A 17342-nucleotide genomic window follows, 5' to 3' on the forward strand; every position below is an offset into this window, starting at 1 on the left:
ATCTCTGCTATCTTATTATAGCATATTGCACTTAATCTTAAATTCCTGATTTATGGTACAATTTATGGATATTCCCACTGGGATACTAAAGCTCTTAATTTGTTTACATATTTTGGCTTTTTTCCAGATTTATGTGAACAGTAACTGATCCAAGAAACAAACAGGCGGAAATGTCTTTGAATAGCATTCTTTTACTATCAGGTCATACATATCTCCATTCAGTAAAACAGGCCACTGAATTCCTGAACCCGGCAGTTCAATAATACATTTTTAAAACTCAGGTGGGATTAAAGAGAATGATTTTCTATTCAAACAAGAAAAGAAAAAGGAACTATGAACTTAACAGGGTCTTAAAAACACATACACAGGATGGAAAAGGAATTCCTCCAAACTACTGAAAAAAATTAGTAACACAGATTTTATCATCTATTTCCTCCTCCTCAAAGGGATGTTTTGTTATCCACTTAGACTGAAGAGCTTGCTTTCAATTAAATTAAGTGCTCAGATGTAAAGAATAGAAAAGAAAAAAAAAAACAACAAGAAAAGAAAAAGCTGACATACCAACAAACTAACCAATTTCAATAGCCCATTTTATAATGAGGTAGAACAAAGAACAAAATGGATAGCTCCAAAATGGCAAAGCTCCAGAAACCTCATTCAGTTAATCTAGTAGATGCTTTGCCAAACCTCATCCAAATAACCCAATTATTACAGTCCACAGACTAGTGGAAATTCTTACAAAATTGGCCTCCATGTGAAATCTCAAATCATGTTTCCACTCAGGTCAAAAAGATAACTAGGATTGCCTTGTGGAAGATTTTGCCTCTGGCTTAACTGCAATTTTGCAAAATGGAAAATAGGGAATGCATCCAGGTAAAATTCTGGATGTAGATATTAATCAGATTTTTTAAAACCTCAAGTAAAGAACAGTCCCTCCTAGTTGTAATCCAATTCCCTGAAACAGTATCCAAGGTAGAATCAGAAATTCTGGATTTCCAAACTCACTTTGGCTTCCAGTGTGCTGGGTGATCATGAGACCTTTATCTCTGCATCTGCCTTTTTGTAACTGTCATACCACAAGGTTGATACAGACCTACCTCACAGAGACCCTGCAAGGATTAATTAAGGTTAAACAAGAAAAGTGCATTAGACAATCCAGGCTTCATCTATGCTGCTAAATAGACCCAGATGTTTTAACACCTGTTCAGATTATTTGGTAGCATCTTCACGAAGTAGAGAGTAATTTGCATAATGCATTTCAGCTGTATAGACTTCTAAAAAATATCCAATTACTTTTATTTTAATTCTATAGTACTTTGATTAGCAACAGAAAACCTGATTTTTTTCCTCAATACACACTAACGTGTTAAAGTCAGATTTTGTGTTTTGTGCTGCACAAATTTAGATGTGAATCTTTTATCTGGTGGTGGTAATGTATATTTTAATAAAGCCTTAAAATTGAAAAAAAATAAGCTCTTTATATAACAGAGTTATTTAAGGACTCGTGATAAAACCCTGCACGATTTTTTTTAAGTTACTTTTTAAGTCCTGGCAATCCAACATCATCATATGTAGTCGTCAGAGTCCTTTCTCAATCTTCACAGAAAATACCATTTGTAATATTTCATTTACCTAATCAATATTTATTGAGAAAGCCAAACTGATCAATGTTATTTCACTAACTGCAAAATTCAGGTTTCAGCTCCGTGCGTTAAAAAAGAGTTCAGATTATTTATCCATTCACCAAATCAATGTCGGGCACATATTTTGTGCCAGATATTATTCTAGACAGTCACTAGAAGGTATCATATGAAGATTCAAAGTTCTTGCTTTTATATAATTTAAATTCTAATGAAGAGGCAAAACTTAGAGATGTGAGTGGTAAAGGAAATTCTTTTTAAGGAACTAATTATTAGACTGATGAGCAAATTAAAAAAAAAAAAAGAGCTGGTTATTCGAATATTTAAGAGGACAGAACTTCAGACTGAGGAGACACTATATTTGTTTTTGGACACCAATGACAGAATAGGAAAAATCAAAATTGCATAATGAGTTTTTCAATTTACAATAACACCAGGAAAGAGTAAATCACGGGAAAGAAATGTGGAAAGTGTTTGTAAAGGCTATAATTTCCAACACAGGGTTCAGCCCACTCTTTGCTGGTGACTCAAAGTGGGACTTCTCCTTTGAATAATATTATTTAAATTTTAAAAAAATTTATCTTTTTCAATTGAAGTATTATTGACATACAACATTATATTAGTTTCAGGTATACAACATAATGATTCAATATTTGTAGACACTGCAAAATGATCGCCACGCTATGTCTAGGCACCATCTGTAACTATACAATATTACAATTTTTTTTTCTTGTGGTAATTACTTTCAAGATTTACTCTCTTAGCAACTTTCAAATATGAAGACATTTTTAAAAATCGAAGGTTCTAATATTTCAGATAGGAAGAGAAAAAATTCCTGGCTCTGCTCAGGTCAAGCTCATCACACTGACACCGTTCACCCCCAAATTCTCCCATTGAGCAAACACTGTGACCATTCATGCTTAGGAAAGTCTCATGACAAGGGAAGACTTCATACTTCCTCCTGCCTGGGCATTTCTCTAGACCTTCCTTTCTCTTGTAAAGACAGTGAATGGATTTCAACTTCTCTTTTCAGGTCTTGTTGTGTTGCTGAGGTGCAAATGTCTGTATGCAACTCTGGTTCATCAAGGAAGTATTTCCTTCTACTTTTTCATCTTCCACTTTTGTTATCCAAATATGTCTGATCATTCATTGCCTGAGGAAATCCCAACAACTTTAGAGCTCACAGAGATTGCCATCTCTGTGAGTGATAATAACTGTATGTGAGTATCAGTCTTTGTATGTTTTACTGGCACATGCAGATCCAAGGATGTTCTAAAATATGTTTGTGTGTTGGGGGTAGCAATGCACAAAGGAAAGGAAGAGTATAGCAACACTAAAAGGTAATGGGCTTGACCCATTTTCTTTCTCTTGCTATTAACGAAAATAAAACTGAGATTCCCATCTTTGAGAGTCATTCTTTAAGGGATCTTAAAATAGTATGTTTTACAGACTCACAGACTTAGAGAACGAACTTATGGTTACCAGAGGGCAAGGATGGGGGGAGGGATACATTGGGAGTTTGGATTTGATGTGTACACACTGCTATATTTAAAATAAAATGCCGTTCCATGGGGAAAATAATAGTATGTTTTATAATATTATAAAGAATCATGCTTAGGAATATAAGCTCCAAAGTTAGATAACCAAATTTGAATCACATTTTGCCCACTTGGTGCTTGAATGACTCTGTTACTCAAAGTTATTCAAAATGTATGTGCCTTAGTTTCTTCATCTTTTAAATGGAGACTGGTATACTACCTAGTACATGAAGTTACTATGGAAAAAAAAAGTTATGTACATGCAAAAGCACTAAGAACAGTTTCTGGAACATACTAATCATTCAACAAATGTTAGCTATTTCTACTATCTATTATTTTAATTGCCCGTATTTTAACTCAATATCATTTCAGGCCCCAAAAAGTTTAACTTCTTTTGAAAACTTTTCTATAACATTCAGGTCTATTTTTCTCCTTCAGTAACTACTAACTAAGGGAAGGAGGCATCCAGAGAACCTTCTAATACTTCGGGATCATTGCCCTAACCAACAGTTCTCCTGGTAAATGTTCTGCTTTAGCAAAATGTGTGTCTCCAGATATATCCTAGACTAGTGAGAGCAAATGTACCACACACTGCCACAGATCTTCTTTCCTTGCTTACCAACTGGTGTTCGATAAAATGATTCAAAACTCAGTACTAGCAAAAAAAAAAAAAAAAGCCAACGAGCATTTATTGAGCTCACCTGTCTGCTGGAGACCCTGCTGATCTCAGCTGGGCTTCTGTATCCATTTGTTGATTAGCTGGAGGTCAGGTGATCCCAGCTCTTGTTTTCCTTTTGGAGGCAGCAGGCCAGGCGGAATGTGTACATCATGGTGGTGGCAGAAGTGGGAGAGAGCAAGCAGCAACATGCAGGGTGTCTTAAGCCTATTCTCTGCGGTGCACTGCCACTTGTGACTCACTCTGTTGGTCAAAGCAGGTCACAGGATGAATCCCAGAGTCATGAAGTGGACATACATTCCTCGTATGGAAACTAAATGGAAGGAAAGAATATTGCTAAACAGTAATTCAACCCACCACACCCATGTAAACATTATTAAGTGGTCACAATATTCTTTTCCACTGTGCCTAAGTATAGCTTTTATATCCTTAGCTGCCACAGTAATTACTGGTAAACCTGCTAAATATGAGGGAAAGAAAAAAAATCTGATTGAGACTTCCGGTTTTGCAAATTTTTAATATATTTTACAGAATAATATATCTGAATCTCAAACTCTATTTTCCTATAATGTAAAACATCACACTTATATTTTGAGAATGTTCTGTTCAGTTATTCAGTTGAGACTGAGTCAGTTTGAAAAACATGTACGTATACACTAAATATCAATGAAAATTGTCGTTAGATTTTAAAATATCAATAGTTAGCAATTACCTATATTTTGTTGTGTAAAGAGAACATTTAAAATATTTAATAGTAGTTTCTTACTTTTCATTTAAAAAGATCCATACCTCTTCACAGTTTTGAAACTAAGAACATACCAGAACATATATTAATGTTTCAATGCCAAACACCAGCTGCACAGTCACATCTTGTCCACGTATTTTAAACCATATTAATAAACCCTAAAACAATATGTATTTTTCATTTATTGTTTATTTTTGAATTAAGCTTTTGAAACAATTTCAATCTTTCTTATCTCAAACGGCTTTCTTCACATTTTAATTAAAATATTATCATTTGTTTCCTTGATATAGTGAGTTTCAACATTAAAAGGAAGTAAAATTTACATATTTAACATAAGAAAATGTAGTACTACAACTTGATTTTTATAAAATGAATACTGTATTCATATATATAACGTAAAATTTGATAGGTGTAATTACAGAAGACCCTCGAACAACACAGGGATTAGAGGCGTTGACCCTCCCAGCAGTCAAAAATCTGTGCATGATTTAGGGTCAGCCTTCTGTATCCATGGTTCCTTCCTAGCTACTGCTGAAAAAAACCCACGTATAAGTGGACCAGTGCAATTCAAACCTGTGCTGTTCAAGGGTCAAATGTACAGTAAACTAGCATAGAAAAAGAGCGTTTTCCTGGTAAACCAATGCAAAATGCTTAAAGTGACCACAGTAAGAATGGCTCTCGGTAGAATATAGGGGTCTGAGGTCTTGGTAGAATATAGGGGTCTGACTTTTATCTGCAGATGAGTGTATTTGCAAGAAGTCATCTCTCAAATTGAGCACTTTCATGAAAAAAAAAATACTACCTCTTACCAATATGTCATTAATCAAACTACCGATCGCACTGTGTTAACTTCCTAAAAAGGTTAACTTTAAATTGCATGTAATTAAGTAGCATACATTTAAAAAGAAAACAGCCTTTCCACAAAATTTGCACAAGTAGAAAGCAATTTCAGTGACCCTCAGGCATACTTACTATAATTTTTAAAGGGATTTTGAAAAGTAAAGTGAAAATGGACAGTTATCATGAAAGTAATTAAGTTTCCCGAAGTGGAGATGAATATATAACTGTAAAGTTGCCTCTGGATCTCTTAACAAATAACAAAAACAACTAATTTATCTTTCCCTCCTGGCCAATAATGCTCTTCATTCCCTTTATCCTTAGCTACAATTTCTGTATGTTGGAAACATGGTTGGAAAGCCAAAAGCTTCAGGACTTTCCTCGGGTCACTGGACTGATCTGTCCCTCCTCGTCCATTCCTCCAACGCTCATTCGGAGCCTCTGGCTCATTTCCCAAGGCCTCTCTGCTGGATGTCCTTTGCCCGCAATCATTGTTATAGAGGAAAATGAGCTTAAAACTCATTCTCAGTGGTCCTGAGTTTAAGCCCTGCCTTTTGCTACTAGGCAGACATGTGTCTTTGGAGAAAGTAGTGAGGATCCCTGAGCCTCAATTTCCATCTAAACTGTAAAGGATGTGAGGAGATTTCTTTAAATTATTTTCAATGCTGTGAATCACTTTGTAAACTATAAAGAAAAAAATTAAATGCCATAATGATGATGATGATGATGATTTCAGACATCGTCATCTTAATATTTTATTAACTAAATCTCATAACACTAAATGTTTATAATTGCCTAGGGTAAAGGCATACTAACTGTCCCAAGATAAATTCTTGTCTGGTATAATATTCCCTTTTGTTGAAATCTAAGGTAACTCAGCCAGCACTCAATAGATACAGTAATGTTGCTTGTGCCAGAGATTGCCTAGTTTCCCACCACGTACCTAAAGGCACTCATTTTCTCCTTAAAATCTTCATAACTTTCCCCCTTTTGCCTTTATGAGCACTTTTCAAATTCTTAAAACATTTTCACCTGAAGATGTCAAAAGGCGCACCTATGACTTTTTACAGCGTAGCCAACCTGCCTTAATGTCGACAGACATTCTAACCAAAATCCACACACTGCCCATATATTTCCACCCTCAAGATTTTTAATTAAATGATTTATTTTATATTTCTTAACATCCCTAGAGAAAGAGGAAAAGTGGCGAGCCCAGGAATTGAGATCCAAGCCTACATTCATTCAAATAACACATTTCATTTAGGAGAATGAATTGCAGTAATTATTTCATTTCCTCTATCTTCTACTCACTATTATTTAAATGTAAAATATAAACTCTCCTACTATTATGGATACTTGAGAAATGAAGGCAAAATCACCCAACATGTTAAGAAGAGACTGCACAAGGTAGATATTTCATAGTCTATCTTTAACTGAAAACATTTCATGCAATTTTTATAGTTCCCACGTGCAGCCTAAGCCCTGGCATAATCTGATCTAATGTGTTTTTATGAAGTGTATATATAGAATAAAAGGCATCTCTAATGACTGGATTGACAAAACTGTAAAATATAAGGTAAGGGAAAAATCATCAATATTCAAGATGTATATACCAGTGGAAATTTGAAAGAATAAGAACTCGATTTAAAAAGGCAGCAGTTATCCGTATCAAAAGAAAATTAATTATTTTATGTGCAATGGACTCTCTTCCTTTTAGAAGACTAACTTAAGATTGACCAAAATAACTTCACTTTCATGAAGCTTTCCAGTCTTCTTTTAAAATTATTCAGAAAAATCAGAAGCCTTTTAAAATAATGTAAGTCAAAACTATATTTCATAAACCAAGGAAAACATACAATTTTGAAACATTAGAAAAGCAGGAGATTACATCTCCTTTAGGGATCTAGGGTAATGTGAGGCTAATGGTGCAGATACTCAAAGTGCAGAGTTCACTGCTATCTCCTCTTTTTTTTAAGGTGTGAAAAATTGGAATGCAATTCAAAATAACCCATGGAGAGAGGATAATGTTAGAATTAACAATACTCATTAATCTTATTTATTAGTTTCATTATAGTGTGATTTACTAATTAACAGAGAGATAATAGTTGACATTTCCTAAATTCTCATTCCTTGGAGAATTAGCTGACTCATCATTATTTCTATTTTACCTTTCATGCCTTTGTGAAAAGATTCTTTATATGAAGGCTATAATTTTCCACTTATCTGTTCTTTTCCGGTTTAAGCAATTTATATTTGACATGCATAAAAAGTTTTCAAGTTCACCTAAGCATCACATCCTCCAAATTATAAAAGACATAAAAGACAACTTAAACATTCTACCATATACAATTCAGAGAGAAGCACAAAAGAGATACTTAGGTAAATGTTTCTAAGAACACAGTAGGTAATTTTCTCCATGTTCTTTATGCTACCAGTAGTTGACCAATGAGTCCGGAATTTCTTTCTTTGATTAAGGCAGCAATAATGGTGGCACCTTGCCTTAAACTTTCCTGTAGCTTCCGTTCATCCTGAAAGAAAAGATAAAACAATAATTATTTTAGAAAGAAAAGATATCAACACATTAAATTTAACATGGACCTACTTTTCTTTTTAAAAACAATTTATTTTTTAAAAACTTTACAAACATAAATATAACATTGTATAAGTTTAAGGTGTACAATGTGATGATGTGATACAGCAAAATCATTACTAAGTAGGGTTAGTTATCACACCCATCATCTCATATAGTTACCATTTTTTGGAAGGGGGGTGAGAACGTTTAAGATCTACTCTCTCAGGAACTTTGAAGTATACAATACAGTACTGTTAACTATAGTCACCATCTGTACGTTAAATTCTCAGAACTTACCCATCTTATAAATGGAAGTTTGTATCATTTGACCAACATCTCCCCATTTCCTCCACTCCTTAGCCCCTGGCAACCACAATCACAGAATCTCTGTTTCTATGTGTTCAAGGAGACACTTTGCAAGGCTTGCTGTTCTTTGGGCTCAGTACTGCATAGAACTCAGACCACAGCCATTGTCCCAAATAAAGGAGAAACGCTTTTATAAGCACTTTCATTGTAGAAAAAATATCTGCTGAAGGTACCAAAAAAAGCAATGACACAATTTCAAAAGCTAATAATATGAAACAAAAGATTATTTTCCCTTAATCCAATATTGAAGACCAACTTTGGCTCTTCACTTAAGTGTGAATATTTCTTTGATGATACAAGGTTTCTCTTCACCTTTTTTTTTTTTTTTTCTTGAGGGTTCTTCAACAACAGACTTTGTTATAAACTGTGAGTACTGGTGTGGAGGAAAAAAAAACAAAACAAAAAACCTGCTTGTTTTTGAAGTAAAGATCAGGCAGATTTGTGAAAAGAGTTATTTCACAAGTTGCTAAAATGTGATTTTCCCTTTGAAATCATATTGCCTATGAAATTCTGTTTTTTCTAATTATTTAGGCTTCTTGAAGGTATGAGGGGATGATAATATGAAGGGAAAATGAAAGTGGAAACAGAGTTAATATCTTAAGGTCCTTGGGTTATGAATTGTGCTAGGTTCAAAAAGAGGGATCTGGTAACCAATTTCTACACTTCGGCATCGTCCGTAATGCCTTATCCCAACATTCGGTATATCACTAGGACCCATTGTTTCTACCTCCTTAATGTTTCTTCAATCCATATACTCCACTCAAACTGCCACTGCCAGCATAATACCTCTGGCCCTGAATTACTGAAACAATCTCATAGTCTCTCTGAAGTCTGTCCTCTTCTATCCTATTTCCCACACAGCAATGAAAATACTGATTTTACAGAATAAAAATCTGATCACATCATTATCCTGCATAAAATCCTTTGAAGGCCATCTTTAAACTTCAGGATCAAGTATTAACCCTTTACCTGGAAGGTCGTTTATCCTTCCAGCCTCTTCTTACCATTCCCTTAAAATCACTTAGTTCTCCAAGCCATGTAGAACTGTTTAAGATTGCCCAGTCAAGCCATTTTTCAAGCTTTCATCCCTTTGCACCAGCTAATCCCTTTGCCAGAAAAGCTGTTCCACTCCCTCTCCTGGCCTAGCTTACCCTAGTTGCTCCGAGGTTCAACTCAGATATCAGTGACTCCTGAAATCTCCCTTGACTGCTGTTCTTCAACCCAATGTGAGTGAGGTGAATCTATACGTTTCCATAGCTATGAATTCCTCTAGCACACTGAATTCTAATAGTCTTTTTAGCTGGCCATCTATTCCACCAGATGATCAGTTTCTTGATGTAAAGAATATTTTATCTTTGAATATAAAAAACTTAGTTCAATGCCTAACACATGGTTGCCCTCCATACATTATAACAAATTCAAAGCAAAGGAGGCTTGACAATGATAGACATATGTTCACCCTTTCAGTTTGACTCACTGGTTAACAATGACCACTATTTGGTTACTTTGTTTACCCCTATTTACATATTTAGCCAGAAGTCTGGCAACAGTACAAAGAAGAATATTATCTTATCGAAGCCTTCCCACTACCACCACGCCTCCACTAGCCCAGACCTGGGTTTCTCATCTATGATGATGGTAGTTAAGAGATCACCTCTACTTAAACTACTCTTTCCCATCAGTTTCCCTGATTTGTTCTAAGAGGTGGAACTGGGGACGAGGCACAGGGGCTGAATGTGGCTACTTTGCCTCTTGTGAGTGAGTTTTAATGACATTTCAATAATGGATTTCAAATGCTGTACCGGTTTCCAGAATATCAAATCACATTAACAAATCATTTAAAAGCCAAATATGTTTGAGCTTAAAATGTGATTCACTTATATAGGAGCAGATATCATTCATGACACACCATTTATAAATATAGAAATAGTATTCTAAAACTGAATGAAATACAAACCAACTATAGATATGTATTTGTCACTCAATAATTAATTAATTATAATGTTGCACGGTATGATACACATCTACTCCCAAGTCTCATTAAAATGAGATATACAACAGATGATGATAATTAAGGTTTCCCATTCAAAAATAAACAGAAAAAGGCTATCTGTATAACCTCTTTGAAACCAGTTTACACTTATAATGAAAGCAGCATGGTAACAAAGAAATGAAGGGGGAAAACCTGTTTAAGATCCTAGGGCTAGAAAAATCGCATTTCTCTATCTTGGAATAAATCTTCCATGCTCATTTTGATTGCTACACAACTTACATATCTTTAGCTACTAACACATTTAAGTAAGATTGTTCTTTGAAAGATTACTTTGGCAATTTTTTATACGCATCATTTGGAAAGATTAGAATTCAGTGAGAAGAACCTATGTTATTCCACTAAATATTTGTTTTCCCTCTCTGCCTGACCTCAATCATTTCATCTTTGAAAAATATGGAATTTTAAGAGCTGATTTCAACAAGATGGTGAGACATACATATACTAAGAAAATTCTAGTATGTACAAAAATTAGATAGACAAACAATTTATGGATTTCAAACTCATTTCAAAATTCCATACCTCTATAAAAGTATTGATAACGTAAGTAAAAAATGCAAGGAAATAAATCTTTAAAAAGCATTTCCTGCTGAAAGTGGATATGCAAAACAGTGTTTTCACTCCTTGATGGAGATAGGGAGTGGAGGGGCAATACAGGTGGTCATTTTATTATCAATCATCTATATTTATGCACATGTATATGCATACATTCCTTTGTGTGCTCCAAATATTATATAATAAAAATGTTTAGTGTTAAAACTACGTGAGCAAGGTCAACATGAACACTGAAAAATCATGTTGATGGTATGCACTCTTGATATGCTATGATGAAATGGTATTTACCTCTGTGGTCTCCCTCCTCAAAACCCATAACGCCAGTCTAATCATGAGAAAAAACATCAGACAAACTCCAATAGAGGGACATACTACAATATATCTGACCAGTACTCCTCAAAATTGTCAAGTTCATAAAAAACAAGGTAAGTCTGAGAAGCTGTCACAGCCAACTGTGGAGACATGATAGCTGTCTCCTAAGGAGACATGAAAACTAAAGGTAATGTGGTATCCTGGAATAAAAAAAAAAAATTTGGTAAAACCAAGGTAATCTGCATAAACTATGGCTTAGTTGTTAATAATAGGGGAAACTGCACAAAGGGCACAAGGGAACTCTGTAATATCCTCCCAATTTTTCTGTGACTCTAAAACACAAAGTGTATTATTTTTCAAGAAAAGATGTGTTTAATCAGGCTCTAGAGTCAGATTGCTGGTATTCAAATACTGGCCTTCACAACTGTCAAATATCTTTGAGCAAATTATCAAAGTTTTATAGTTCTGCGTTTTTCATCTAAAACTGGGGTAACAATATTATCTACTTTACAGATTTTTCTGTAGGGACTAAACCAGGTAAGACATGTAAATCACAGATACCTAACAAATATTCTATAATAACCGCTGTTAGAATTATTATTTTTATGGAGGGTACTGTTTCAGCCACAACACAGTAGCTGATAACACCTACTCACCATACATAACCATTAAATCTGGTAAACTCTATGTAAAAATGTCGTTTGCGGATCTAAGACAGTAACCAATGCATATCTACAGTCCTTGAAAGCAGAGACCATTCACCTCAGATGTCTTGTTGAGAGAATTTTTCGAAACTATAAAGAAGAGAAATAGAGTCCAAGTGAATGATGGTCTCTCTGGATATAAAAGACAGAGATTACAATTTAAAGTTGTCAAAGTGGCTCAGATTGTGCGAAAAACATCCCTGCGATGGGAGAGTTGCAAAGAAGTCCTAAAATTCTGCTGAAAATTCCCCTTATTTGGCCAATTCCTAATCGGCACTTGCACAGGTGGACTCCATAGGGCCTAGCAGAGAATAATTTCTGGGAAGCTAGAGCAATGAGCAGAGATTTCAGAAGCTGCACTGCACTTAGAAGATTAGATGTGAGGTAGGCTGGAACAAGGAGACCTTGGTGAACACCCATGGCCTTCAGCCGAGATCTCTGAAAGACCATGCCTATAACCCAGGAATACAGACAAAACTGAACTAGAAATGCCCTAACAAAGCTTTAACAAGCTCCAGAAAAGCAAGTTGATTTCCCAGTAACACACATGCTTGCCAGAACAAATTTTAATATTCTTTGGAGGAAGCTAAAATAAACTAGAGCTTTTATAATGTTTTGTAACTAACAGATGGCATACAATAAAATATTACTTGACAAGTAAAGACTGCAAAACAGCAAAAATAAATAAATATCCATAAACAAGAGAAAAAAAAATCAATTTAAACAGATCCAGAAATGATCCATATATTGGAATTACCCTGGAAGGATTTCAAAATAACTACGATTAATATATCTAAAAAATAGAGGAAGAGAAGGAAACGTTGATGAAAACTGGAAAGTTTCAACATAGAATTGAAATCTCAAATAAGAAAACAATTTTTACAATTTTACAATATAATACTTGAAATTAAGAATTAATTGACTGATTTAATATGAGATGGGAAGAGCCAGAGACAATATTAGTGACCCTGAAGTGAAGTAAAAAAATATCCAAACTGAAGCAAGAGAGAAAAATGGTGAATTACTACCATAATCATCTTATACCTTGTAATCACATTACTATTCCATTTCCCTATTCCTTATCTACTGACACACCCTACCACCATCACCAAGAAACCTGCTTGGAACATTTAGAAAACTACATATGGGTTATGTCAGCAGCCATGTCATCTGGGAATATTTACTCCATGAAACAAACAAAAAATTTGAAAAATGTTAACCCCATCCCTAGAAAACCAATGTGATGTAATGTACAAATATATGTACAGGGCTAGACTGTAGGTAATATTGCTACAGTTGCACATGAGAGAACAAGGGAATTCAGAGCATGGTAAGATCACATGAGGCAGGAATGTTTCCTCAGGGAGACAGAACCAAATGATGAGAGAAAGAGGAAGAAAATACTGTAGAGTCCAGGATGAACGAGAAATATTTTGGGACAAGAAATGGCTGATCCTTAGAGTGACATATCAATGTGATAAAGCTATTGTAAGAAGAGTGGGTACCCAAATTTTCACATTAAAAAATTAAGAAAAAAGCACCCAAATTAAATTTATCAGCAGTTCACTTACTATCTGTAACTCCAGCAACATTCATGGCTAGGCTTCAGGTTTATAGTAACCTTGATTTATACTCAGTCATAAAGAGCATAAACTGTGACCATGGCACACCAATGTTTACATACCCACACATAAAAATCAAAAACATTCATTTAATTAAAAGAAAAACAAGAGGATATTTAATAAGATTATTAAAGTCTGCATTTTGCTTAAATCTAAATTATTGTCGTAACAGTAATTACTTGTTATCTTATTGTTCTGTTCACTTAAGAACAAGGTCAAATTTTTGAAAAACAATAAAAATTGCACTCTATCTTCTCATAAAAAAATAAAAATATAACTTCTAGCTGTAAAATACAACATTCACTCTTTTTCTTGGTTACAGCTGTATTATAAACTAGAAACTGGTCCTAAAGGAAAAAAAAGGATGTAGTAATCAGGTTTCTTAAATTACTGGGAGGGAAAATATCAAAATGTTAACAAGAGTTATTTTTGGATGACAGATTTATGGCTATTTTTATTTCATCTTTATGTTTTGCTATATTTTCAAATTTTTCATAATAAACACGCTTTAATAAGAAAAATAAGCTATTTTAAAACTTAGTTTCAAGACTTTAAATTCAGGGACTAAATTTGATTTGTTATCTCATAAAATCAGTACTTCATAATTGTCTAGATTTCCAGAGAATATTTATCCCCACCAAAAACTTCAAAATCTGTACAAAGAAAACATTTTTGTTTGAATACTGCAATTTTCAATAAAAGATTTCCAAAAGAATCATATTAATAATTCACAAAGTTATAGCTTATGGCTGATTTAGAGGTTAAGAAAGATATCATGGAAGTTAAGCTAAAAGTAACAACAAAAAACGTGTACTTAATTTTATTCAGCATGTTAACAGTTGCTCATTGAGATTTTGAAGAGTTTCTCACAGTTGGGTTATTTAAATACCAGGAAGAATATTTTAAAAATCAATATAAAATTGCTGTTTTTAATTTTTTATATCCTTGAACTGAATTATTTAGGATTAGAATTCACCATAGGTTTTAACCAGAAACTTGTCATATTTAGCTATTTCTCTATCACTTTGTAATTTCAAGATTAGGATGAAATATGCTATGCTTAGATGGGGGCTTCTCTGGTGGCGCAGTGGTTAAGAATCCGTCTGCCAATGCAGGGGACACGGGTTCCATCCCTGGTCTGGGAAGATCCCACATGTCATGGAGCAACGAAGCCCGTGCGCCACAACTACTGAGCCTGCGAGCCACAACTACTGAAGCCCGTGCGCCTAGAGCCCATGCTATGCAACAAGAGAAGCCACCGCAATGAGAAGCCCGTGCACCGCAACGAAGAGTAGCCCCCACGCAGCAAGGAAGACCCAACACAGCCAATAAATAAATAAGTTTATTAAAAAAAAAAAAAAAAGATGCACAAAAGTTCTATTACCATTACCTTTTAAAAACAATTTTAAAATTACTCTAGAGTAATTAAGTCTTGTCAATGGAATCCTGTACTTTAGGTTTTTTGTATGAGATATACATATATGTATATATATAATTATTATTATTATTATTTTTGGTTGATGGTAGGTTTCTTTCCCATGGTTCTATCTATCATCTTCCATAGAGTAGTGAAGTCTCGATGCAAAAATTCTCATGGGACCTCTAAGCCTTTGGCAAGCTCTTTGGAAATCAGGGAAAGTGGATTTCTTTACTTTCACAGAAGATTGGGAATGAAATGGCACCTCCATTATTCATACCAGCTTTTTTCCCTGCTCCCCACCGTCTACCTCACAATTTGGACAAGTAACACCTGCAGTTTCAGAAGTAAATGACGAAGAAGTAGCACCTTGCAAGTGTACAAGTGGTCAATTTTCTGTAATGCCATATCCTCAGAATTCCTTACTGATCCACTGTCCCTTTCAGTTTTCTCAAAGGAGAACTTTTGGCAAAACTATACCCAGTTTTGGCAAAACTTGAAGAACTTTTTAAAAGGTATATTTCAAAACATTAAACCCTATCATTGTACTACACAGATATCAGTACTTGAATTAAAGAGGTATAAACAAGTTTATGGTATGCTGTTAGAATCAAATTTATGTGGAGTTTGTAGGATCTTGTCTCAAAGAATGGCAGGAAAAGCTATGACATCACTGTTCTCCAAATCTTTATAGACAACCTAAAAGGAAATCTTTTGAGATTTTCATCTTCCATACACATCATTCCTAAAGAACACAATGTACTCTGTTAAAAGAAAATCTACAAATTTAAAATATACGTATAAATGTATTATTTAGGCTTTAGATGTCTCAAGAGATTACAAAGATCTTTTGGAAGGGTAAACATTACATTGTCTCAGCAAATTCCATACCGAAAGCCTAATTCAAGTTCCATGAATTACAAAACTGTCCTGAAATTCAATTTCCTTATATTTTGGTATTAATATCTTTCTGCCATCCATCCTTATTTTGGTGAACTCATGCAAAAATTATCTAAATGCCACAAAATTTCAATCACTCTAAACAAATAAAACCTGTATCTATATATGTCTATATATCTATCCATCCATAACACATACAATATACAAAAATCCTAAGTTGTATAGTTTAGAAACATTTTAAGTTTTGTTACATTTGTAAGGTAATTAATATCGTATCAACATAATTAGAGGCTAAATTTCCTTTCTGTATACATTTTGCTGAAATGGAAGAAAAAAAAAATCTAATGGTAACACACTGTCCCCTAGTGGAGATGAAAAAAAAAGTTCATTATTTGTAAATTTCCAAAACTGCAGAAAAAAAGCAGTCACTTACTAATAGAGTTTGCAAAAAACAAGAGTCCTCTCCAAATGAAAAGTATTTGCCTCTTGCTCATTTGAGTGAAACAAATGTCTCCTGAAAACCTCGACAACAAAATACTAGTGAAAATGCACTTGAGTTTACTTATTAACATAAGTACCACACAGCACTTTTCATTTCCTTTATTCTCCATGCCTAGCACAAGGTCTTGCACATACTGAAGGTTCTCAGTAAATATTTGTGAAACAAGATAATTAAGAAGAAAGAATTGGTCAAGAAACCCTGAGGGGGCAGCACTGTTACTCTGCTGAATAAGAACAGAGACTAAAGATTAGGAAAGACCTAAACTATGCAGCTCTCAGAGCCAGAGTGCAGTGGGGTAAAACCTGGGCAGCCAAAAGCACCAGACATCTGGCTTGAGAACACGCATTTCATTATCGTGTCAGTTATTTCTAGATCTGGGACTTGTCACACTGTCATACTTTATTTTCTTACATCATTCATAATATCAATTCTCCCACTTAATAAAGTTGAAAACTCTGTCTCATACACAATGTCTCTTTTAATTAGCAAAAATGTTTTGATCCTATACAACTTACCCAACAGTTACCAAGTCCTGCTAGTTTTCTACTGTGACATCCCTCACCAGCTATACTCTGACCACTCTCAGTCTACATCCTTACCATCCTGTACCTAGATTCCTCTAGGATGTCCTAACTGGCTACTTCTCTCTGTCCATGGCTACGGCTCTAATCTCACTAGAACAACCATTTTCACTGTGTCAAACCCACGTTACTTTCAGCACAAACTTTATCTTAGCATTCAAGACTATTCACAATCAACCTAATCAATCCTTCTGACCAGTTTCCACTCCTTTACTATACAGAATCCACTTCTGTGGCCATACTGATACAATCACTGTTTTCTCTTCTCCAGTAAAATGGTTTCCCAATAATTGTCTTTCTAATTCACATCAATTTTCAAATACCT

The 17342-nt window shown here is 34.5% G+C and overlaps 1 protein-coding gene across 4 annotated transcripts in view; it reads right to left on the bottom strand.

Annotated features, from left to right (window-relative positions):
- CRPPA (CDP-L-ribitol pyrophosphorylase A) overlaps positions 1 to 17342 on the bottom strand; it is a 391837-nt gene that overhangs the window by 64961 nt on the left and 309534 nt on the right. For 3 of the 4 annotated variants that reach the window (XM_036863587.1, XM_036863588.1, XM_036863589.1), the window contains exon 10: positions 3880 to 7964. In XM_036863587.1, coding sequence (XP_036719482.1) covers positions 7860 to 7964 — 105 coding nt within the window. In that variant the 3' untranslated portion in view covers positions 3880 to 7859. Of the gene's footprint in view, positions 1 to 3879; positions 7965 to 17342 lie in introns of those variants that run through there. The other variant, XM_036863590.1, reaches the window with a different exon arrangement.

Source organism: Balaenoptera musculus, chromosome 9, assembly GCF_009873245.2.
Source record: "Balaenoptera musculus isolate JJ_BM4_2016_0621 chromosome 9, mBalMus1.pri.v3, whole genome shotgun sequence".
NCBI classification, from domain to species: Eukaryota; Metazoa; Chordata; class Mammalia; order Artiodactyla; family Balaenopteridae; genus Balaenoptera; species Balaenoptera musculus.